Genomic DNA, 25,920 nt, shown 5'->3' on the forward strand with positions numbered 1-25,920 from the left:
AAGGGTGTTAAATTTGATCACTAAATTAATGTCAGCCATCTTTAAAGACCAAGGAGAGAGAGTGGTCATGGTGAAACTTCCATTCATTTGGTATCTCTGAAAAGCCCTGAATGTGATGTTGCGCAAAAGAGTAATACAAAAGCAAACACACTAGAATCAGGTGAAAACACTCAGGACTTAATGCAATAGTGACCTCTGGTGGAGACATGGTGATAATGATCAAATATCTTCACTTCTGTTCAAAATTAAGCATACTTGTTTATTTTCTGACAGCATCAATGAAGCAGTACAATATTTTACAATAAAATCTTCTATTTCAAGACAGAAATGTCTTTCTGTGTTCAGCTGCATGAACCAGAAATTGTAAACTTGTGAGCATGATCCCTACAAATATATATTTTTCTTTGTGGCAAGTGGTGATCATTTGACTGTAACCGTGATAAAGTATGTTGATTCAAAGAAAAAAAAAAACCAATAATCAATAATCAAGACAGTATGAAATAAAAACATAAATAAGTTTCTCTGCATCATTAAAAAAGTTAAAATCCACCTCGCCTTAGAAAAATAAAAAAATAAAAAAATAAATAAATAAAACAAGACTGAACCAACTTCTTAACATGATAATTAAAGTTAAGACTGGTGTAAAAATAAACACCCAAATTTCATACATGCTTAATATTTAGAAAAACCTTATTAAGAGCTTGCTCAATCTGGTTTTCACTCAACTCTGACCATTTATCACAACTTCAGTTTTATCAGTGTTTAACTGCAGAAGTTTTGAGGCCATCCAATTTTTTTATATCTGTTAAACATACTTAAAGGACATCCAGACTAGTCACTAGAAACTAAGTGAAACATGTAACTGTAGGTCATTTACATAGCAGTGAAAATTGTATATACAAATTTAAAATGCACTTTTTGTTTGACAATGCCACAGAATTTAATTTCCAATATCAGTAATATATTCTTTATAATGTAATGATTTTTTTAAATGCATTTACTCTTTAACATTGAACATTAAAATGTGTTAATAATAGATAATCATTATGTAGCCTACTCATAATAAACAATAGTATATTTATATACTATTAACTAATAATACATTAACTAATGAAAATATAGAGCTGTATGATTCAGTAACTGCTGTGATGGATTCAGTTCAAACAAGGATTCGTCAAGATTGATTAAAACCGGTAACCTGCATGTTTTACACCATAAAGGAGCTAATGAATATCACACAAGCAACGTGCAAACTTTGCGCAAGATGTATGCCGTGAACGTCTTAACCTCATTCAACTCACTATACAGAAAGTGAAAGGAAAAAAAACTGACGGAGCTTTAAGGGTTAACGGCGCATTTTTTCTCAGAGACGACGAGAGACGAATCTACTTCAACATAAGCTGATTGAACGGTAAATAACAGTCTTAAATTATTTTCTTAAGATTTCTCTTGTGGCGCAATATAGTGAAAAACATGAGAAGGAATTTCGCGTTAAACATGTAGTTTTTGAAAATAAGTGCATAGAATAAAGCTGCTCTTAATTTTCATTGATGACTGCAGTGTTAATAATCTTAATTATAGGCCCATAAATCACTGTACAAATGAATAGACCTGTTTTAAAAAACGTCTTTTCAATGAGGAGTAGTGGAGACCTGGTATGGCTGTACCGCTTTTTGTTTTAGCATCTGACTTGCTGAATTTTTAAGCTAGAGTGCTCAAACTTTTATACAAAGCACCCACAATTGTTTACTAAAAATGCACCAATTCAAGCCTCTGCAAGAAGATAACAGCCCTTATAAGTTTATATTAAAAACATGGAGTGTCTTTGTTACAATTTTTCCCACAGGGTAGGCTGTGACTCAACTGGGGTAAGTTGTAACACAAAATAGACAAAAAACAGCAGCCACCTCATAAAGTTTGCTTAGAAAACAAGTAAAGTGGAATAATATAAAATCTACATATGCTTCTACAAAAGCTCAAATCCACTTTCTGTTTGATGCAGGAGTGTGTGCATGTATGTGGAAATTAGATTACTAAAACATTGTTTCAGTGTATTTAAGCTTACTGAACACTGAACTCCAGTGTACCGAGGTAAAGAATATGTAGATCTAACTAAACACTGTGTAAATGTATGTGAGATGGTGTCTATGTATGAACGTTAGTCAAAATGGCGACAGACCAAGGTTTTAACCATAGAGTGCACTGCAGGCTTCCGGATATGGGGTTCCATTTGTGCCAAAAATAAGTCGTTAGTTCTGTCGACAGGACGACACAACAATAAAGATGACAGCAAAAACATCAAAGAGAAAAACTAAAGGACGACAGATTAAGACGACGTCAACGAACAGCATAGACGCCAACATTTACTGATTTACCTGAACAAGTAGGCAATGACTGTAGACAAAGACAAAACTATAGTACAAAGCACAAAGCAGACGACTTATTTTTGGCACAAATGGAACCCCATACCGGAAACTGCACAAAGCACATTTACCAACACTTCCTTTGTGAGCTGCCAAAAAAAGCTCCAAAATGAAAGTTCTCAGTTCTATGTAAGGGAATGCTAAAATGTGTTACAACTTACTCCACCCCTGTCATCCAATGTTTAGCTAGCTGTATTAGTGTAACGGTTTGAAATAAACAGTTTAAAAATGCATCACATTTTGCATGAGTATCTACAATCTACAATCTTTTATCTGCAACAGTTTAAAGCAGGGTTCCTCAAATCTTACCCTGGAGGGCCAATGCATTGCAGTTTAGCTCCAACCCTGATCAAACTCACCTACCTGTGATTCTTTAATCATCCTGAAAACATTAATTAGCATGCACAAACAAAGATTTTTTAACTCAAACCATTGTAGTCTGTCAGTAATATAATGGCATTAAATGGGACTGATGGCTTTGAGAGTCATAAAACATGACCAAATTAAACCCTGCGGCTCGTGACGATACATTGAGGTCTTAACACATGAAACATTCGGCCTGTGCAAGTAACTGAACAGTATTTATATAATTTTACCACTTATCCACCCCATTTGCAACTGTCCTGAGTGTGTTCACAACAGCTGGTGTGCGACGAAAAACAAGCAACCATAACTTCAGTTGATCAGATTCAAAAGATGTGAGTCAGTGAAAAAACACTCCTGGTTACATTTTAATAATGACAAGCTGTTTATTCTTTTAATTTCAAATTTGTATAATATTAATTGAGTATTTGCAATGCTAGTTTAGTCAGTTGTGTTTGTATTTTAGTTACACAGATGTAGTTTACAACAGTTTGCCACCTTATGCATTGTAGTTTAATCTAGAAAAGAGGTTTGCATTGAAAAACCAGAAGGATGTTATTAAAAGTAAAGAAAAGTGTCTTTTTTACTTCTAGTTTGTCTGACAAAAATGTGTTTTAATAGATTCTTGTTTTTAAATGTTTCATGGATATGGCTTGTATTTTATTCTCGAGTTTGCCAGAGTGAATCAGCATTGTCATAGTGGAGTATATCAACTATTTTCAGAAATGTCAGAAACTGCAAATTGAGATTTTTTGTTATTTGTTTGACTAACAAATATTTATCTTTTTTTACTTTTTAGATCAGAAAATGTCAAGCAAAAGTTTAAGTGCAACATCTCCGTACCGCATGGTTAAAGTAGCAACAGTTGCAGGTCTCATCTCTCTGATAATTGCATTTTTCTGGTTCTCAACTTCAAACAACTGTCCAGTGAGACAGTATTCTGAAAAATACTACACAAATACCAACAACTCTGTTATTCCAGCAGCAGAAGAGAAACCTATACTTCTGTTATGGTTCTGGCCTGAAAATTTTAGATGGGACTTGAGTGACTGTAAAACCATTTTCAATGTTGATTGTTGTTTAATAACGGATGATAGATCTCTCTACAACAATGCAGATGCCGTCCTCCTTTATCACAAGTCCATAAGTTGGGATCTGTCCAACCTTCCTCCATCTCCTCGTCCTCCGTTCCAGAAGTGGATTTGGTTCAATCTAGAATCTCCAACCAACACGGCGAAAAAACCAGGTCTGGAAAACCTGTTCAATCACACTCTCAGCTACAGAAAGGATGCTGATATTTTTACCAGGTTGCACTTGACTGTGAACAAGAAACCTAATGAGGATTTTGTAATTCCCAAAAAGGACAAACTGGTGTGTTGGATAGTAAGCAACAACGCTGCCTCAACTGGTGTTGGCACAAGAAACAGTTTTTACAGAGAATTCAGCAAGCACATCCAAGTGCACATGTTCGGGAAGGCTTACGCAAAATTCTTGAATCATGACGAATACTTTCCAACCATAGCTAGCTGCAAGTTTTACCTTTCCTTTGAGAACTCCATTCATAGGGACTACATCACCGAGAAGTTAAATGGGCCACTTTCTGTAGGTACCGTCCCTGTGGTGTTGGGTCCTCCGAGAAAAAACTATGAAAACTTTGTTCCCGGTGATGCCTTCATTCATGTGAATGACTTTCCTGATGCAAAGTCACTAGCTGAATATTTACTTCAGCTGGACAAGGATGATGCTGCGTATCGCAGGTACTTTAACTGGAGGACATATATCACTCCAAGACGTCATTTACTGCAGCAGCAGGAGTTTGTCCTGCCCATTTGCCATGCCTGTCAATATATAGCAACACACAAGGAATATAAAGAAATTCATGACCTCTATGATTGGTATTTCAATTAATTGATGATTACTTCTGTTTGTGGTGTTTGTTATTTACGGCAATGATTTTGATGTAGGTGTTTTGTTAATCACATATAATTGGAATGAAAAATGGATCTTTAATGACTGATTTGTGCTGGCCAGTTGAAGTCTGAACATATTCAACTAAGATTATTCAATAAACTCTGGCCTTTTTTTCTGTCTTTCTTTCTTTTTTTTTCTGTTTTTTTTTTTTACAATAAATCACTTTGTCTCCTGCTTTTGCTCCACTCTGGCTTTGCTCAGTCAACTTAAAATACAGTTTTGGGTACTAGACAAAGACAAGGACAAAGCTATTAATGAGTTTTGGGTATTAGACACGTGTAGCCTTACTTATTTGTAAGTTGTGGCAGTAACATTTGCTACATTAACAATATGATGTGTTTATGTTTCTTTTTCTTCATTTGAAACTGTTTATGTTGAGAATGCACATTAATGTTCAAAATGTAGAAAAAAAGATGTTTTTATATCTCTTATGCTTACCATTTATTTGACCAAAATGGTTTTATATATATATATATATATATATATATATATATATATATATATATATATATATATATATATTAGTGGTGGGCCGTTATCGGCGTTAACGTGCTGCGTTAACGTGAGACTCATATCGCGCGATAAAAAAAATATCGCCGTTAATCTATTCTCAAAGTTGGGTTGGGAGCTGGGTCTAAACTACGCAAGATATGATGACTTTCACCTTGATATTTTAGCGCGGATGACGTATATCTAGTTGAATTGCACTGTAGGAGGCGGGAACGAGTCTTCAACTTCTGTGAAATTACCACATCAAATGAGACGCGCAGACATGGATGCAGCTGTGAAGCCGCTTCAGGGCAGGTGCGTGCGTTGCTAGACCCTTTTTACTGGGGAACGCGCACGTCGTACAGCCTTTTGCGCAGAAGTACTTGGTTACACAAGTTTGTATAGTTAATTGTGTTGTAAATGCAATTGTCAAGCAGTTTGTAATGCATTTTGGAAACAGGAGATGAGCGCCTGATCTAATGCGCCACCTGGCTTGAGAAACCCGTTCTCAAAGACTTACTTTTAGTCATTATTTGGGTAGCACACATATTCTGAATGCCTTCAGCAGAATTTAAATTAGCCATTTTAATCTAGATTAATCTAGATTAATTCTTGAAATTAATCTAGATTAATCTAGATTAAAAAAATTAATCTATGCCCACCACTAATATATATATATATATATATATATATATATATATATATATATATATATATATATAAATCACACACACATACACTACCGTTCAAAAGTTTAGAATTAGTAAGATTTAGTCTGATGTGTTTTAAAGGGGTCATCGGATGCCCATTTTCCACAAGTTCATATGATTCTTTAGGGTCTTAATGAAAAGTCTCTAATATACTTTTTATACTATTCTCAATAGTAGTGTAAAAAAACACCCTTTTACCTCGTCAAAATCAGCTCTGCAGAATATCAGCTCATTTTATTGCATGGGCCCTTTAAATGCAAATGAGCTCTGCTTGCGCCGCCCCTCTCTGCTGAGGGATTAGGAGCTGTAATGTTTACTTTAGCAACATTAGCCACGTTTAGCTGCATTTAGCCACATTATTCAGAAAGGCAATTTGAAAAGATGCATAAAACCCCCTTATACTCATTTCTGCTGTGGGTGAAGCTGCATCACGAATGATTCACATGAACATAAACACATATGTAGATCGGGATCTGCGCTTTCCTTTTAAAAACGAAAGTAACGTTGTCCTCTTCCTCTTAAGCGGCTCAGATGTCAGGAGTAAATGATGACTGCTATGTTCATTATTACATCCAACAACAGAACACCTCAATCGCTCAATTAGAGTCTTCCTCTGCACCTGAGTCGACACAATGGCAATCGTATTCGGACTGTTTCAGCTCGGTGAGGGCGGGTCTAAGGTAAGACGCTCATGTCAATCAACTGTGTTTCGTCACAGCGACAAGAAGCTGAGAATGAACTGATTTTAAAAAGGGGATATTACTTTTAAAGATTAAAAAAATACCAGTGGGTGGATTTTTATCATTGTAGGGTGGTTGTGTACACAAACTGCCAACACACATTAATGTTCACACAACATGTAAAAGTTGGTTTTGCATCTGATGACCCCTTTAAAAATACATAGAAAATTTATTTATTTATTTATTATTATTTATTTTTTTTGCTGTATGGGAAAATACAGTAAAAACAGAAAAACTGTAAAAAAAACAAACAACAAAAAAAAAACTAAATGTCTCATTCCAGGCCAACAGTAGAATAGATCTTTATGTTTTCCGTGTCGTAAATTACCCGGAATGAATGAGAAACCACTTCAGACAATTCATTACAAGCGGGGAACTGAACAAATCATTCAAGTAATTTGCGAACCAATTCAGACCACTTTGCAGGCTTGTTTGTTCAAGGTCTCGAACAGAAACGACTCAAAAGAGAGATTAATTCGCAAATGGGTCATCGTTCATGCCCCAGATAAAAGAGACAGTGCACTTGGAATGAACTGTGTTTCATAATTGCATTAAAAATAAGTAACCAGAGGAACACTGCCCAGTGTAGCTGTTACGAACCCTGCCTGTGTCCTTCTGTCCGATCACCACTGGAGGTCGCCCGCTCATTAAATTGACTTTCATACATCACCCTGGACTCCATTTCCCATGTGTCATTGCACGGTTTGCACTTTCACCCACATCCAATCAGCAACTGTATAAATGCAAGGTCACCCCAGTCACTCGCTGCGGAGTACTGAGTTAGCATTGCTGCCATACAAAGCGTTTCATTGTTTTCCTTTTCTTGTCTTTCCGTGTTTGCATTCCTGTCTGGTATCCCAATCTCCCACCTGTCTATTTGGATTACTCTCTTGTCTCACCCCGTTGGATTATGTTTGCCGCTGATATGGACCCCGCCTGTTTGGAAGAAAAAGGAAAACAAATGAGATCTAAACTAGTTTTGCACAATTTTGCACATTTAATTAACATATTCATGACATAACAAATTTGGGGGTTTTCCTAATAAAATAATAATATTTTTAGGGATTAAACTAGGTCATTTTAGTATTGTTAAAAATATAAAAACTTCAATCAATCCAAAATAAGCAAATTTTATCAACATCAACATTTTTACAGATAGATGAATTAAATCTTGCTCATATCATTTCATGTTGCGCTTGTTAACGTCATAGGTCACATGAAAACGTCAACATGGCAGAACGCATTCATACTCAACGAGATTTGGCTGTTGAGTAGGTACTCTTTTAGCGCTCGTTAAGTAAGCACTTATTGAAATTAAGTACCTACTCATTGAGTAGGCAGTTTCGGACGCAGCCAGTGTCTTTGTCTCATTGTGTCTTATAGAGATTGTAGGGGGCTTTTCCTGAAGCAGTGTCAGCAGCAAGTGCCAGACGAGGCCTGGCTGGATTTCTATTTCTTTCTTTTTATACTTAAGCTTTTTATAATTTTTATCACATTTTTAATGATTCCAACTTTGCGTGCCTGCAAATGTTAAACATATTTAAGCATTTAAAGGTGTGTTGACTTTAATAAACCATATTATCTTCATTATCAAATATTGCCATAAACGACTGCTAGAATAAATAAAGTTTTGTTGGTCTTGCTGGTTTCCAAGTTAAACCTCTTTTCTCAGATCTGTTTCCTGTTATTGTACAGACCACACCACCGAACAGAGCTGGTTTTAGATTATATCTTTTGGATTTTTATAGTAGGCCTATTATTTTTCAGTATTTATGTATAGGTATTTATTAATAGCTATATGGAATACAATATAATAATTTTCCATACTTATAATGACTTTTTCAACAGTGTAAGTTTACATCAGAGTTTGTTTGATCTTACTATTCTACTGATGCCATCTAATATTCTACTGCCACCTTTAAAAATTAGGTCCATTACAGGTCACTTACGCTGTGTTGAAACGCTTTGGGAATGCCTCCAGCGTGACCACGCTCTGAATCATGTGTGCAATCAGTCCAATGGAATCGCGGGAAGTCACCGGCGTGATGATGTCACCGACCAGGAAGCTTAAAAGCACGTGCGGAGAAAACAGCGTCAGCTTTCTGTATTCAGCAAGCGCTCTGTGTGCATGTCACTCTCCCTTTTCGTGCCAGTATGCACAACTTTCTTTTTGAGAGTGATTGTTTGTCAGTATGTCTAAGAAGGGTGAACATAAGCAGCAACATTACAAGCGGTGTGTGCCTCCTTGCTCTCGTTTCATCACGAGTGAGGACACACACAGCTTGTGTGTTGTCTGCATGGGAGCGGAGCATGCGGCATCAGCCCTCGAGGGGGCTGGTTGCCCGCATTGCGAGCGCATGCCTTTGCGTTTGCTCCGCTCCCGGAAGGCTCTCTTCGAGGAGGGAGCCTTCACCAGCGTTCCTCGCGGGTCTGGTCCCATTTCCGTCGAGGCGGAGCGGCGATTGCACTTGTGGGGATCGCAATTGGATCTGGCTGAGGGTATGGAGACGGGCGAGTCCCTATCTTCTGCCTCACCAGCCAGATCCGCTGCCCGCTCTCTGGGATCGGAAGCCCGTTCTGCGGTTTCTTCCACCCAGGGAGAGGGCGCGGCGCTCCTTCTATCCTCCTCTGAGGAGGTGGATGTGGAGGGCGTCGATGAGGATTCACCCCCTCATTCTCCCCAGTATGAGGAGCTGCTGGAGGTGGTCACTCGTGCCATTGCTACTTTAAATCTGGAGTGGCCGGCCGAGAGTCAGGCTGAACCGCAGAGAAGCAAATTGGATGAACGCTTTCTGCGGTCTCGGCCACCACCACCACGCCGGAGTCTTCCGTTTTTCCCTGACCTCCACACCGAGGTGTCGAGGTCATGGGGAAAACCATACTCTGTGTGCCTCTACAGCCCGTCCGCCGCTCATTACACCAACCTGGTGGGGCTGTCAGAGCACGCGTATAAGGCGATGCCCCGAGTGGAACAGACGCTTGGGAGCTATCTGTCCCCTGAGGCGGCATCGTCTTTGAAGACTCCGACCTTGCCCTCCAGACAGCTTAAGACCACGTCGGCTAAGAAGAGTTTGGCCAAAAGGCACTGACCAGTACGGAGGGCTGATGGGGACAGTCCCCTCTGGGGAAGAGCGGTTAACACCTCATCATACGGTGCCCGTCTCTCCTCAGTGTCCCCAGGGGATCGCATTGCCAACCCTGCCACCCCTGGTGCTTCAGGGCGCAGCGGTCCCCAGCGTGCATATCTCTCAGTTACCGCCCGACATCGTAGCGGTTCCGAGAGGCTCGCGACCATCAGGAAGGTCCCTCGAGCAGCTAATTGGGGGTTTTCCTGCTGGTTCGTCACTTCAGGACCCCGAGTTAGCTGTTTCTCTAATACCAGAGGTCAGCCTGAAGAGGCTGATTCCCTTATGCCGAGTTCAGACTGCACGATTTTCAAAGCAATTGCGTCACAGATGTTTTCACACTGCATGACTATCAGGGGTAGCATTCCGTCGCTGCTGTGTTCACACTGCACGATGGATCGGCGACAGGGGGTTTCACACTGCATGACTTTACAATAGGAAGAATCGCCGACAACTTTGTCCCGGTCCGCAAACTACGTCTCACAACCAAACACATGCGAGAAGTGACATGGAAACAACGCGAGGTCAGGCGTGCAAGTTCTCACGTGAGACTGGTATTATTATAAAAAAAATGGTAGCCCGCAAGAAGCTTGTCATACAAATTGCATGTGCACTCATTTGCAGCGGAAAGAAAAGAAGCCAAAGCTATTCTTGTTGATATTGTGGTCTATACCTTCGTAACTCCTCCCCCAACTTCCCGCTGGCCTGCATGTTGCTGTCTCATTGGCTGAAGGTAATCGCCGATGTGATTTTCAGTCAGATCATCTTTCACACGGCTGAGCACTGGACACATACGTCCACAGAACTGCCCTGTGGAGGAAGGCTGACCAACTTTTGGTCTGTTTCGGCCCTCCGAGGAGAGGCCACCTTGCGGCAAAGCCTTCAATAAGTCGGTGGATCGTGGATGCCATCTCGGTAGCCTATGAGTCCTCTGATCTCAGTATCTGCCTCGAAAGCTTTCTTCTCGGGACTTTCCCTGGAGGAGATTTGTAACGCTGCGGGTTGGTCCACGCCCCTAATCTTCGCTAGGTTCTATGGCCTCGATCTCCGAGCCTCTCCCGGCTCCTTCGTTCTGTCGCCCTAATTTTCGGCAGGGACACCCTCAGTATGGCGGCGTGGGCATTCTCGTTCCCAAAGCGTTTCGACGCAGCGTAAGTGACCTGTAAGGGAACGTCTCAGGTTACGTATGTAACAATAGTTCCCTGAAGAGAACGAGACGCTGCGTCTTGAGGGCATACTTCCGGCATCCCTGCAGCGCTTGCTACTTCCAGAAGCTGATGCTGTTTTCTCCGCATGTGCTTTTAAGCTTCCTGGTCGGTGACGTCATCACGCCGGTGACGTCCCGCGATTCCATTGGACTGATTGCACACATGATTCAGAGTGTGGTCACGCTGGAGGCGTTCCCAAAGCGTTTCGACGCATATACGCACATACATAACCTGAGACATTTTTCATGAGATGAAATGTAGCCTAATGTACACAAGAAATAAATCTTTGGCAACCCTTTGGGGACTTGGTTTCGAATCCAGAGATAAGGTGTGCAGCATGGGTGAAAGGTGGACGCAGCTTAAATCAAATGAACGGCGCAACGTGAGCGGCAGTGAGAAGAGGTGGAACGAGTTCTTAGTTTCGGTTCTTAGTTTTGGTTCTTAGCTCCCCAAAGCCATAAAGTGTTCTGTATTGATTAGTGCCTGCCTGTGACAACTTTTAACATAGTCGGCAGGGTATTTAAAGCTTGGGTTGAGCAACCAAGACTTCAGTTATGCCCGGGGATGAACCACAAGCCCCAAGGGCCCCAGTTATGATGATGCCGTTTTTTATGGGTGGACCATGGGTCCAGAAATTTAGTGGGACTGACTCGGAAGTGACTTTTGGCGCTTGGAAAGATCAAGTACAAAACATGCTGACTCTCCAAGGACTAAGTGGTGGACAACAATTGCATTTTATTTTGGGAGTGTTAGAGGGAGAAGCTAAGAGGGAGGTTTTAGCCGTGACGGCAGAAGAACAGGACACTCCTGAGAAACTGTTTGCATTATTGAAGGGACTGTATGGTGATAATACCCCAGTTGCTGCATTAAGGGCACAGTTTTTTAATTGCAGACAGGAAGCCAGGCGATCTATTAGGGCTTTTTCTCTCAGGCTTCGTGAGTTGTTTTCCAGGTTGGAGCGGCGAGACGACACCGGCTTGGAGGGAGGAGATAATCTGTTAAGAGACCAGTTTGTAATGGGGTTACGAGAAGGACCCATTCAGCAAGAGCTGCAGGCCCAGTACACCAGTGTTTACCCAGAATGTCGCAGTGGAGCCAGCTGCTGATTGGAAGCAGACGTTCCGTCGTGAGCTGATGCAAGAGGTAAAAGAACAATTCACAGAAATGTCAAAGACTTTATTTGAAGAGTTGTGTTAGAATCAGTTATCAACCATTTACCCATGTGATGAACCATATTTGGCCCAAGCTAATAGAAATCAGAGGGCCCCTGCCCGGCCTGTGAATGATCGATTCAAGTGGGATGCTCAAGGTAGACCAGTGTGTAATGGATGCGGAGAAGTGGGGAACATACGATGACAATGCTCGTCAAAATTCTCGGCGGGATTTATAAGAGTGCCAGCTACTGTGGTCCAAGTAGTCGGACCTTCCCTGAAAGGCCCTAGTGTACCCCTTAGAGAGACAATTGCAGGAACATGCCCCTTGGTAGAGATAAAAGTTGATGTGCACCTGTCCAGTGTTTAGTGGACACTAGCTTACAAGTCATGATTTTTACTGAGAGCCTGTGTCAAGAACTGTTTCGGAATAAGCCAGTCAGAGAAGTAGGAGATGTCCCCTGGCTGACCCTAAGGGCCGCAAATGGATTAGATATTCCATATATGGGATATATTCTTGCAGATTTTGATGTGAAAGGAGCATCTGTACCAGCAAGAGGCATCATTAATGCTAAAGATGGGTGCCTGAGGACCAACCAAGCTTTTCTGGGCATAACTGTGATCTCTGCTTGCTGGGAGGAAGCGTGCCAGAGCCATTAACTTCTTGTCATTGAGTCGACCTATGGACCAGTATCAGAACATTCTTGTTATGACTGATCTTTTTACTAAATTTGCATGACAGCAGTAACAACTGCCCGAGTGCTGTGGAACTGTATAATTCAGCCCTTTGGTTGCCCTGAGAGATTTCATTCAGACCAAGGGCCAGGGTTTGAGTCCAAGTTAGTGCAAGAACTATGTGAGATCTATGGGTGTCGAAAAACACATACCACCCCTACTGAATTTGTTGGGTACATGCAGAAACTCAGGAACTAACTGCATGGTTATAGATGGACCTGCACGTTGTACATGAGAAGAGCCGCTGAGAAGATTGTGATTGTGAATTGAACTGTTGAACTGTGCCATATGTTACCGTGGATGAAGTGAGTTTTAATAAGTGTTATCAGAGTTATCAGTAGCATCACTATTTTTGTGGTGTCTTTTTTTTTTCTACTATATTTTGGCTGTGTATAAAAACCTGAGAAAGTTAACTCAAATCGGGAACCATAGAAACTTAAGTATTTAGTGTGTACTGTGTGGAAAATTGTGTGTGTTCACGTTGCACTTTGAGTGATTATTTTGATTTTGGAGTGTGTGCAACTTAGATTTTCTTTTGTGGGTTTCAATTTAAGATTGTGGGTCCTCTTTCAAGATAACTCTCTTTAGCTGATCTAAAAGTGGTACATGTTGTGTGGTCATCAGCTAGGCCAGGGGTTCTCAACTCTGGCCGTTGAGATCCACTTTCCTGCAGAGTTTATCTCCAACCCAAATTAACACACCTGAACAAGCTAATTAAAGCCTTCAGGATTGTTAGAACATTACAGGCAGGTGAATTTGATCAAGGTTGGAGCTAAACTCTGCAGGAAAGTGGATCTTGAGGGCCAGAATTGAGAACCTCTGAGCTAGGCCATTGTCCTTTTCAGTTTAATTCATTTTAATTTCATTTTTATTGAATGCTACGTAAACTATTTTACTTGAATTTTTCAATGTTAAGGTTGTAAAAGTCTATTGTGGGGTGAAATAGCCTATCGTCCTTTCATCCATTTAAGATTAATTTTATTGAATGCTGCGTAAACAAAATTACTTGACCTCTTGATTTTAAATTTGTGAAAACTAAGGTGACTTCTGATAAAGAGTGTTCCGGTGTCATAATTGAAGAATTTGGCCCAAAGCCATAAAGTGTTCTGTATTGATTAGTGCCCACCTGTGACACAGATCAGATGTCATCAGATAAGCATGACATTTATTCTCACGAAATTTAATTTCTATTGTATGTGTACAAAAGTCAACATATCAAACAATCACATCCTGTATCATCCTTGTGACTTTTACACACTTATCATAAAGTAAAGTATAAAAGCAGGGCTCTTTCTTGAACTTCACAAAATCTTCCTCTGAGATTCTGAAAGCAACAACCTAAAAACCAAGGTGAGCTACCTACTGAATAACTTTGTCTTTAAAATACATTGAGAATTGTGTGCAATGAGTGCAGACTATTAACTTTTGCTGCTAATTAATTTTCAGGTTCATCATGGCAATGCTGAGAAGTCTTCTGCTTCTTTTCACTGTGTTCTCTTTTGGGAATGCAGAAGGTAAACAACATTTATTTATATAAACCCGCATTATTCTATTTAAAAGCTTGTTCTGCCAAACTGTAGGCATTCTGTAGCTTTATGGAAAGGAATAGTAGGAACAATAATATACTTTGCATAATAAGAGTAATAATGTTAATAATACAAGAATAACATTTATGTACTGGATACAGTTGACAAAGTTGAAAAATGCCCCTATGGATGGACAAATTTTGGAGTCCGATGCTTCAAGTTCTTCTCTCAGTCAGTTAACTGGGTCACAGCCGAGGTAAAGTGTTAGTTACAACTTTAGTAGATTTTTATTATTTTTAAAGCAAAAAAAAAAAATGAATCAAACTTTAATCAAAGCAGATTTAATTTACACATTTTGCTAAAAAGACTATTTTGTATTGGTAATTAAAAAATTGTATCTTTAGAGAAATTGCCAAAAGGAGGATGCAAATCTTGCATCTGTGCGCAGTAAAGTGGAGAATGATTTTCTGATGAGTCTGTTGCCTAATTCTTCCTCACTATGTTGGATTGGTGGTCATGATGGTGTACAAGTAAGTTAAGTTGTGTGGCCTAAAGAGACTTATTTGTTTGTCTAAATTGAAGTTTCTAAAGTTTCTAATGAAGATGGTTCATTAGAACCAAACTAAATGACATTTTTTATGGAGTCTGAGTACAGTAGTGCACTCTTGTAACTGTTTTTGCTCTTTAGGAAGGACAGTGGGTGTGGAGTGATGGAACTCCCTATACATACACCAACTGGTGCTCTACGGAACCTAATGATACGGGGTCAATGGAGGACTGTGGAGAGATCAACTGGACCTGTAAGAATGCAGTGTTTTTTCACATCAAAGAGTAACATAAAAAATGTTTTCTAACACTACTGTAATGATTTGAATAACTCATTTCATATTTCCACCCTACAGCTAACCGTTGCTGGAATGACAGAGACTGTTCAAACGTACTTGCCTATGTTTGTGCTAAAGACCTGTGAGATCATATGCAGTCATCCTGCTCCACAGTTACTTTGATTGTACTACATTTACATTTTCCAGCCTTATCTTTACAAAATGTTGTGAACTTTAATCTCTTCTCACTGACACGTTACTCAAATCAATAAACGCATTAAAGCAAACCTTGTGTTGTGGTGTATTAAAATGGCATTAGGCATCGAGTCTTGTGTTTGTTTGTATTTGTTTTACTATGTAGATATAAAAAGACAAATTAGTATTTTGCAAATCTAATGCAATTCTCAGGCATAAAAGAAGAAAAGTCTGGCTCATATCAAAACATATTGAGAAGATGCATTAAATATTTTAACAACACTTACTTACATGCATATGCAGGTGAGACCTGGACAGCACACGTTGCTATCTGTGTTTGAACTAAACTCATTTAAGCTTTGCCAATTTAAACATTTAAGAGCATAAATGGCTGTTGAACATTCCAATTCAGCTCACTGCAAGGGTTCCGCCAGAAGTGGGCACTCATGCAGTGTAATCAATGACGTACATCCGAGTCAACCACACGAAAGAAAGTTAGCGAGTGAAGGGCATAAAAAATGACTGAAACACAGTTAATGAGTAATGCAAACCGGCAGACAAAAGCAGGAGATATGAAGGGGGAAAAACGAATATAAACGAAAATAAAAATATATCCAATAATAATACGCTAATAATAATAATAATAATAATAATAATAATAATACGGGAAAAAAGACGATCAGTTAATAGAAGGATGGATAAAAATGTCTTGTAGGCCAATGTCTTGTGTGTGACGATAAATGATTTACAACTACCTGAATGATTCACTTGTCAATGAAGCACTGTATTTATATAGGCTAGTCTATTAATTAGACAAAATAAAATAAAATATATGTTAAATTCAACCTTTAAACTGCATTCCAGTAAAAATCCCAGTCATATAGCATAATCAAAGCCTTACTGGCATGTCCAGCATTTAAAGTATCATTTACATTCAAAACGTTAAGTAAGATCGAAATGAAGGGAAAAATAACGAATATAGACGAATGCTACAAATATTACGAATAAAAAGAGGACCAGTTAATAGCTTTACAAGACTGTGGGATGCATAAAATGTTTCTTGTAGGGCAATTTTATTTGATGTCCTTTATGTAATATTTATTCATGATAAACTTATTTTAAATGCTGTCTACATTGTGCACATACAGCATTCGCGTAGACAACATCACCTATTGTTAATATAATAATTTAATATTGTATTAAGTTCTATAACAATTAACATAATAATTTCTTAATTCAAAATAAAATATGAATAAACCTATCTCTGATAATCCCGGGTTACTATGGTCACGCAGGTTTGTTTACAAGTTTATATGTCATGGCCACGACAAAATTAAGTGAACCGATCATGACCCCTGGCGGTCACCGTAAAATAGAATACAAACCTTTGGCAACCATTTGGGGACTTCGGTTAGAATCCAGAGATATCATCAATTTTAAAATAGTTTGTTAATGTAAACTTAAAGGGGAAATTCTCCCCCAAATAAGCAAATTCAAGTATTATTTATATATCACCCTGGTGTTGTACTAAAGCTATATGAACATCTTTCTTTTTTAAAGTGAGCTATTTCTTTATCTTTAACAAATGTGACAACAAATATCTACTTGTTTCTTAATACAAATGTTATATTTTATTAAAGCATAAGTGTCAACCTTTAGTACATAAAACAACCAAGAAATTAATATTACAAATATTTGTGAATATTATTTATATCATATATATTTATATAAATTTTCTGACTGTTAAAGGTACACTTTACAGCTGTTAGACAACCATATTCTTTTATTCCATGTTTCTCGACAAAAACATCTTTTAAGTTTAAAAGATGGCACAAAATGACATTCATATGAACTTTAAGCCTTTCGCAATATTCTAATTGTTATTGATCCAATCTTTGCATGCCTGCACTTTTTCAAATATTTAAACATTTCAGCTGTCTTTTTTAGTAGACTTTAACAAACACTATTATCTCCATTATCAATTCTTGTCATGGCCTACTTGTAGCATAAATAAAGTTTTGTTGGTCTTGCTGGTTTTCTCAGATCATTTTCTCAGATCTGTTTCCTGTTATTGTACAGACCACACCTCCGAACAGAGCTGGTTTTAGATGATATCTTTTTGATTTTTATAGTAGGCCTATTATTTTTCATTATTTATGTATAGGCTATTTAATAGCTATATGGAATACATTATAATAATTTCCATTATATCAAAACTTTTTCAGCAGTGTGACTTTACATCACAATTAGTTTGGTCTTACTATTCTACTGATGCCAATTCCATCCTCCACTGCCATCTTTAAAAATAAGTTCCCTTTCGAGGGAACATCGAACTGCGCCCTCTAAGGGGCGCTATGTATAAAAGGGCGCTGGTAGAACACAACATTCTCTTCTTTATCTTCACTGAGCATTTTGTCCTTTAGCTAAGCATAAAAAATGCTCTGAAGCATGCTCCGCAGTTTCACACATTTCACATGTTATGTGTGTTGAGAGCATGGGAACTCTCGAGGGAGTAGAATTGCATTCATTGCTTGTTTCTTACAAGAGACAAGCACGCTCTGTACCCCCAGTTTTTACACGGCTCGCGGGCTGTGTGTCTGTGGTGAGGAGCAAGCGCGTTCAGCTCTCAAGAGAGTTGAATGTGCTTGTTGCATTTATTGCTTATTTCTTAGAGAGACAAGCACGCTCTATAACCACAGTTTTCACGTGGCTCGCGAGCTGTCTGTGTGTGGTGGAGTAAGTGCGTTCGGCTCTCAAGGGAGTTAAATGCGCTTGTTGCTTTCATTGCTTGTTTTTCATGAGGGATGGGCATGAATTGACCATACTAGCTTGTAAAGAGACGGTTTGTGCTCATTGCAATGCATTTTCGGGATTACTCTAGCTATAATACCCAAGTTTGCATTAACAAAAATTAAGCAGATGCAATTTTTAATTTTAGTTTTTTATTGTAAGCTAGTTACAAAGAGACAGACTATTTACTATTATTTGGAAAACTAGCAATAGTTTTATAAAATAGTAATATAAAAATAAGTAAAAGCTTAAAACACTTCCATAACAAATAAAAACAGAACAGAAAGAATGCAAAGAGGCAAATTATGTATTTTCTTTTATTTCTGCAAAGAAGCACATTATGCATTTCCTTCCTTTTCAGTTTGACAGAATACTTTCAGATTCATAAAATCAACTACATGTTCAAGGAAGAAGTCCATGTCCTTAATCGCAGTAAAGATAAAGCTGAAAGGTTCCAGAGCAACAAGTCTGTCCTCTGAAAATTCAGCCTTCTGTAATTTGTCCATGGCCTCATCAACATCTTCATCCTCCATGCAGAGTACTTTGGGCAGCTGAACAGAACCAAGCAGCACACTTGACTGTTCCAAACATATATATGTATACGTAGATACCCCATTGGATCGCTCCAAGCACGTAGATGCGTCCGCCATATTGCAGCGGTCCACTTGACGTCATTCACCATACTGTAGGTCAGGGGCGGACTGGGACAAAATTTCAGGCCGGGAAATCTCACACTCATCCAGGCCATCCCAAAAACCCACAACAAATTCTGAAACCATGGACAATAAAAAAAGTATAATCCACTGGCTGGTGCCACGCAAAATAATTAAAGATTATCTCTTGAACTTCCATTTACCTTTTATAAAAATAAAACAGCATCTTCACTGTAATAGTTAAACATGCTTTGTTTCTTATTAAAACTACAAACATCCTTCATTCAAAAGCAGTGAGTGATTTTTCTTTTTGTATTTTTAAGTTTTATTCACATTAAACACAGACAGCAGAAGGAATCTTATGTGATGCGCTTAACCACACGGACCCAATATACTGTTACACACGTATTTTTATTCTCAACTGTTTATGGTCATTTAAGACATAACTGACAAGCGTTTACATGAATAATCAACAAGCGCCTCATTTTCAAATATTTTTGTGTGTATTTGACCATTTAGGCGCGCACCTGAGTTAAAATATAACTTTACAAGTCCATGTTCGGCTCCGTCTTTGAGCGCATTCAAAAAACACCGCAACTTTTCCTACGCGCTATTAAAAACATAACATCAAAGAAACATGAATAAATCAAGCATGTCCCGTTTTATGAAAGTCACATTACATGATTTTGCTGATTTGCATGTGAAATTAGGCTTTTATCGAAGAGCGAAAGCGCACCACTGGAAAGGGGGCGGAGTGGGGCACAATAATCGTTTCATCTCAATTACTGCATTTTCATGATCGTTTGAAGCAGAAATCGAAATCGAATATCGATTAATTGCACAGCCCTAGCTAATGCAACTTTTTAAACACAACCAGTGAGCACCGAACACGTTGGCAAACATAATTTTGTATATCAGAATACAATCTAATAAAATGTATAATAAACACACACAGATACAAATATGTACTTACAGCAATGATTCTTGAACGAATTCAGAAGTGATTCTCAATCCAACACGTCCCACTACACGCAGATTGCAAATAGTGCAGGTACCGTAGACTGCAGGTGTCGATTGAAAAGTGACGTAGCAAGTACCGTAGTGTGCAGGTGTCGATTGCAAGTGATGTCACCTGCAGAGGAAGTTTGGGTGACTGAGAGTGCAGGTCTGAGAGTGCAGGTCTGACAGTGGAGGTGCATGTCTGCAGCCAGACCCTATTGGGGTAATCTAGCATGTGGATGGCGTTTTTAGCTCCCGCAGGAGCTGAATACATGCTGCATGTTGCGGTGAGAATTATCTGCCATTAATCGCGATTTGCGGTTCATGACAGAACATGGAAAGGACCTGACGGGAAGTTTCCCTATCAGTAAATTCCTAAAGAATTGTATGACGTGGTTATCTGTCTGCAATAATTGGACAGATGATTTTTATCAATTTGCTTTCGGATAACCACACACTCAGTAGCGTGGGACTAGCAGTTGATAGCTTGGTGACTGCTCCCCTTCCTAGGGCTTTTAAGTAGCGCCCTTCTTGAGCTTTTACCCAGTCAGTACTGTCTCCCCTACTAGGGTTGTAAGCAGACAGCCGATCTGACACACCAGATTCTGCAACCAAATCGCTAGGTGCTACGGAGGTAGTTTTCTTTGGTTGCTGGATCCCCGTTACATTACTACAACCCCAGGGCCTGTTGGTTTTTCTATTCAGGTAACCTCCAGTATGGCGTGCTTCTCTCACCAGGTCCATTACAGCATTGTATCTTGGGACTTGCAAGTCCTTATTCCAGGTAAGCTCTCTAAAGTTTCACTTCACGGGATGCCCCTGGACATCCCTGGCTGGACACCTCGCCCTAAAGAGGTTACCTTTCTGAGGTCACTCTACCCATGTGCTCGCATTGAGGGGCTTCTTGTTTCAGGCTATCCACCCAATCTTCATGTATTTATCGGAGTGGGGACCCCCTCTTTTGTAGGAACAGAGCGGCTCTCCCCAGTGGATTAGTGAGTCGACCCTCTGTGGAGTAGGCTTGATTGTTCCCTTTCCACTGAGATATGGATAAAGGTGTTTCTGCGGAAACCCTTTTGAGTGTTGGTTCCGAGGAGCAACAGCTCTCCATCCATGACTGGACCCTTGTCGTTCTTGCACGATCTGCGGGTCTGGCTAGAACAGGGCCTATGCTTTCTATCGAGATAGAAAGCACAGACCACTTTGGGTTGGTATTAGCTAATGCCCCTTTTTGGCAGGGCATGGCATTGCTCCCCTCTCTGAGGAAGGGTCTCTTAAGAGCTTGCCACCCCCTGGCGGATCAGGTGTTCCTCCTTGTTTCTTAGGATTTAGAAACCTGCCCCCTAAGAACTAGCAACTGTTGATTGCCCTTAGAAGGCTCCCCTCCCTGGAGAGCTGGCGTAGGTGCTGTCTCAGCCTCAGGTCGAAGGCACTTTTTATCACATGGGTTGTTTGAACTAATTTCTATAAGAATGATTCAATCTCCCTCGAAGTTGGATCTTGTGCCGATACCCCCTTCTGATGCTCATCTCAGGACATGGCAATGCTCCCCTCCCCTGAGGGTCTCTTGTGAGCATGCCACTACTAGATAGAGTGCATAAGCTGATGTTAAGAGAAGGACCTCTGCTCCCTATGGCTATTCCAGGTTGTAGTGGGATGATAATAAGTATGCACGCAAGTCTCTGTGCACTTTCTAAAATCCTGTATGGTATGGGTTACGTGCTAGACTTCATTCGGTTTAAAGCCCCAGCTACCTTGGGCCCCAATCTACCTATGTTTCCTTGAACAGGGTGCTGCAGGGTGTTCTGTGAGACGGTTCCTGAGGGAATGAACATATGCAGAGCTAGCAGTAGCCCATGCATGACCTAGGCACTTAGCCGTATCCCCTTAACGGAACCTGCTTGATTCCAAGCCTTTAGCTCTATCCCCGGTCCAGCTTTCTGACCCCTTGCAGGTAAGTCTTGGGTAACAGCTCAGGCCTTTAGCCGATGGGGGATAACCTCGCCGACAGCCATCACTAACGTCTCAGGGGCAATTCCCTTAAGCTTAAGGGAATTGGTATTTAGTGCTCACCTTTTTTAGCCTGCACTTCCCTCAGTAGAGGACACAGTTCAACGTTCCCTCGAAAGGGAATGTCTCAGGTTACGTATGTAACCAAATATTTCTGGACAGTATTTATAAATCTTCTGACTATAAAAGATACACCTTACAGCTGTTAGACAACCATATACTTTTATTCCATGTTTTTTGACAAAAACATAATTAAGTTTAAACACTGTTTATTATAAACACGAACACTGAAAGGCAATAATGGTTTACTGGAAATTAGTGTACATACTCTTCAATTGGATCCAAAAATATTTGGATTTTGTCCAGCTCTCAGACCTGCATTTGGTACTGGTCTTCCATTAACTAGATAAAAAATATAATTAATATAATTATTATGAGCATCATTTACAATATTATTGGCCTCACTGCGTTACCAATAACTTAAATAGTCAGCTACTCAAATAAATGGCAATGACTCATTTTTAATGCATGGGACATTGTTGGCGAGTTTTTAGTGCACCATAGCAATTGTTGTAACCCAAGCACAAAATGACATTCATATTTTTAAGACATACAACTTTAAGCCTTTCACAATATTCTAATTGTTATTGAGCCAATCTTTGCATGCCTGCACTTTTTCAAATATTTAAACATTTCAGCTGTCTTTAATTGTTGACTTTAACAAACACTATTATCTCCATTATCAATTCTTGTCATAGCCTACTGGTAGCATAAATAAAGTTTTGTTGGTCTTGCTGGTTTTCCTGTGAACACTTTTTCTCAGATCTGTTTCCTGTTATTTTCACAGTCCATCTCTGAACAGAACTGAAAACATGATATCTTTTTGATATTTACAGTTTTCAGTAGGCCTGATTATGTATCCTGTTCATGTGTTGAGCCCACAAAAATAAAGGTTCTTTATTGGCATTCTAATCTGATTCAATTTTATTATGACCTTGAATTTAGGTTGAAATGCAATTTGGTTGTTTGTCAATTTCTAGATTATTCTAACTCTTTATATTTACTCGTTCATTAGGAATCTATGTCGCTCAGAGTGTATCACGTCGGCCGATTTACGTGTACCTCATGATCACAAACTCTCCAGTCTGAACATTAGTCAGAGGTTATGGCTAATTATTTATTAGACCACCTCATGCTTGATATTCTTTAAATAGTGATTCTGTTTAGCCCCCGACAGTCACCTATGTAACAACTTAGTTAAAGCTCAAACAATAACCAGAGGTTATGTCTAGCACTATGAAATATGCTAATACTTTAAGTGTTTTATCTTGCCCCCTATAGTTAGTCTAACTATATAACAATTTGAGTAAAGTTAAGACAATAACCAGTGGTTATGGCTAGTACTATGAAATATGGCGGAACCATGCTAGTACTCCAAAAGTATTTTGTCTAGCCCCCCCCCATAGTTAATGTAACTGCATAACAACTTAATAACAAAATAAAGTCAAGCAGTTAATCAGAAATCTAGAACCTCATCTGAAGTGCCCCATGCTCCATCTAACCTGAGATTTAGTATGTAACATACACCTTCACTTAATCTACTCGAAAAAAATTATTTCAGCGTAAGTCAGAATAAAATCAAATGTAAGTATTAAATATGTATTATGCAAATTATATAGCCAATTCAAAGATATCTATCAATACAAGACATCAAATTCTCAAAGATGAATCTAAGAGTAAAAGATGCATACCTGACTTTAGAAAAATACATAGTATGAAGTGTCACTTTCATTCGAGGAATGCACACGCATGTGTCATTGCACTTGAATAGCGTGAATAGTGGCAGAGAATGTTCCAGCATCCAGCCCAAAGAGGACTCCTGTTTCCTCGACCAGCCCAGAGAGGGCTCCTGTTCCCACGTCCAGCCCAGAGAGGACTCCTGTTTCCTCGACCAGCCCAGAGAGGGTTCCTGTTACCACTTCCAGCCCAGAGAGGGCTCTGGTTTTCCCCATCCAGCCCAGAGAGGACTCCTGTTTCCTTGACCAGCCCAGAGAGGGCTCCTGTTTTCACGTCCAGCCAAGTGAGGGCTTCAGTTTCCAAGTCCAGCCCAGAGAGAGACTCTGTTCCCGGGTTGTGTTCTCTCCCCACTGCTCTTCTCCCTGTACACAAATGACTGCACCTCTAAAGACCCCTCTGTCAAGCTCCTGAAGTCTGCTGACAACACCTCACTTATTGGCCGCAATCAGGATGGTGACGAGTCTGCTTACAGACAGGAGGTTAAAGAGCTGACTGTCTGGTGCAGTCATAAGTCAAGTCAAGTCAAGATTATTTATACAGCGCTTTTTATAATACAAGTTGTGTCAAAGCAACCTTACAGTATTAAAATAATAAAGTAAAATGTCAATAATAATGCAAGAGTTCCATATTGCAACAAAGTCAAATTGGGGAGGACTCATCTGGTTCCCATGGCCTTGTGCCGGTGGCCGTTTAGGGTAGGAGTTCTTTCTTGATGATCTGTCTCTGGGGCTCATCTAGTTGACATGGTATCCGCTGACATTCGGCTGTAGGTGTTGATCCACCATCTGCTCTTGGTTTGGACTGGATCCGGGGGACTGCAGTGACCATCTGATCTGGACACGGACTGGATCTGGTGGCTATGGTGACCAGGGAATAAGAAACAAACAGACTAATATTAATGTAGATGCAAGAGTTCCAAGTTGCCACAAAATCAGACTGGAGAGGACTCATCTGGTTTTCGCTGTCTTGCGTCGATGGCCGTCTAGGTGATGAGGTCTTCACTGATGATCTGTCTCTGTCATCTAGTTGATGTGGTCTCTGCTGACATTCAGGGCTGTAGAGGATATCTCTGGGTGCTGATGGGCACGGACTAGATCCGGGAGACTGCAGTGACCGTCTGATCTGGATACAGGATACATAACAACCTGGAGCACCACACGCTCAGGCAATCGTTCTCATGAACACCTGACAGTAATCGTGGAACACACACTATTTTACATGAATTTATTCAGTTATTTATTTAACACACATACTTATTTACATTGAAATTTGTACCTAACATACCTGTACATAGTAAATTGTTTATTTTGTATATTGTGTGTTTTGCACATTGTCTGTCTTGTATACTTGTTTATTGTTCTTTTTATAATGTGTCTTGTCTTGTCACTGTCATTCTGTTGCACTGTGGAGCTTCTGTCACTACAACAAATTCCTAGTATGTTTAAACAAACCTGTCAATAAAGCTCATTCTGATTCTGATTTGTTACTTAGTCACTGAATTGTCAAGTCAAGTCACCTTTATTAATATAGCGCTTTAACAATGCAGATTGTGTCAAAGCAACTTCACAGTATTTAAACAGGACAGTAGTGTGTAAGTAACGCATTATTGTAAACAATCAATTTTAAGTTATAGGCAGTTCATCAATGAATTCAGTAATATCATCATCCAGCTCAGTTCAAATAGTATACGATATCGCTGGAAAGTGTCCCCAACTAAGCAAGCCAGAGGTGACAGCGGCAAGGAACCAAAACTCCACAAGTGACAGAAATGGAGAAAAAAACCTTGGGAGAAACCAAGCTCAATCGGGGGACCAGTTCTCCTCTGGCCAGACGAAACCAGCAATTTTTACCAATGTCAGATTGCAGAAAACTCATCAGGTTCCTGTGGTGTAGCGCCGATGGACATCTAGGTGGAGAGGTCTTCATTGATAATCCGTCTCTGGAGCTCATCTGGTTGACATTCAGGGCTATAGAAGTCATCTATAGGTGGTGATCCATGATCTGAGCTGGGTACGGACTGGATCCAGGGGACTGCAGTGACCATCTGGGTCTGGTGGCTACGGTGACCTCGGAATAAGAATGAAACAGACTAATATTAGCGTAGATGCCATTCTTCTTACGATGCAACGAGTACATCAGGTGTTATGGGAAGTGTTTTCGGTTCCGGTTGACCTAATTAATGCAGCCTAACAATCGTTTAACGGATTTGAA

The 25,920-nt window shown here is 39.8% G+C and overlaps 2 protein-coding genes across 3 annotated transcripts; both read left to right on the forward strand.

Annotated features, from left to right (window-relative positions):
* Positions 1–1,278: 1,278 nt before the first annotated feature.
* Positions 1,279–4,855, forward strand: LOC141287066 (4-galactosyl-N-acetylglucosaminide 3-alpha-L-fucosyltransferase 9-like). Its single transcript, XM_073819204.1, has 2 exons — positions 1,279–1,411; positions 3,586–4,855. The coding sequence occupies exon 2, from the start codon at positions 3,594–3,596 to the stop codon at positions 4,692–4,694; it is 1,101 nt and encodes a 366-aa protein (XP_073675305.1). The 5' UTR covers positions 1,279–1,411; positions 3,586–3,593; the 3' UTR covers positions 4,695–4,855.
* Positions 4,856–14,359: 9,504 nt separating this feature from the next.
* LOC141287578 (ladderlectin-like) lies at positions 14,360–15,411 on the forward strand. Of its 2 annotated transcripts, none has more exons than XM_073819739.1 (5): positions 14,360–14,429; positions 14,603–14,697; positions 14,846–14,971; positions 15,130–15,241; positions 15,344–15,411. In XM_073819739.1, the coding sequence occupies exons 1-5, from the start codon at positions 14,369–14,371 to the stop codon at positions 15,409–15,411; spliced, it is 462 nt and encodes a 153-aa protein (XP_073675840.1). In that variant the 5' UTR covers positions 14,360–14,368. The 2 variants fall into 2 exon arrangements, with proteins under 2 accessions (XP_073675840.1, XP_073675841.1); XM_073819740.1 differs by having other exon boundaries at positions 14,612–14,697.
* Positions 15,412–25,920: the final 10,509 nt, after the last annotated feature.

The sequence above is a fragment of the Garra rufa genome, chromosome 15 (genome assembly GCF_049309525.1).
Source record: "Garra rufa chromosome 15, GarRuf1.0, whole genome shotgun sequence".
NCBI lineage: Eukaryota > Metazoa > Chordata > Actinopteri > Cypriniformes > Cyprinidae > Garra > Garra rufa.

What these genes read in the sequence shown, in the direction of transcription:
- LOC141287066 (XM_073819204.1), top strand. Translation starts at nt 3,594, where the DNA reads ATGTCAAGCAAAAGTTTAAGTGCAACATCTCCGTACCGCATGGTTAAA.
- LOC141287578 (XM_073819739.1), top strand. Translation starts at nt 14,369, where the DNA reads ATGGCAATGCTGAGAAGTCTTCTGCTTCTTTTCACTGTGTTCTCTTTT. An exon ending in TTAACTGGGTCACAGCCGAG is followed by an intron (nt 14,698 to 14,845) that starts GTAAAGTGTTAG and finishes TTGTATCTTTAG; the next exon opens with AGAAATTGCCAAAAGGAGGA. An exon ending in GTGGTCATGATGGTGTACAA is followed by an intron (nt 14,972 to 15,129) that starts GTAAGTTAAGTT and finishes TTTGCTCTTTAG; the next exon opens with GAAGGACAGTGGGTGTGGAG.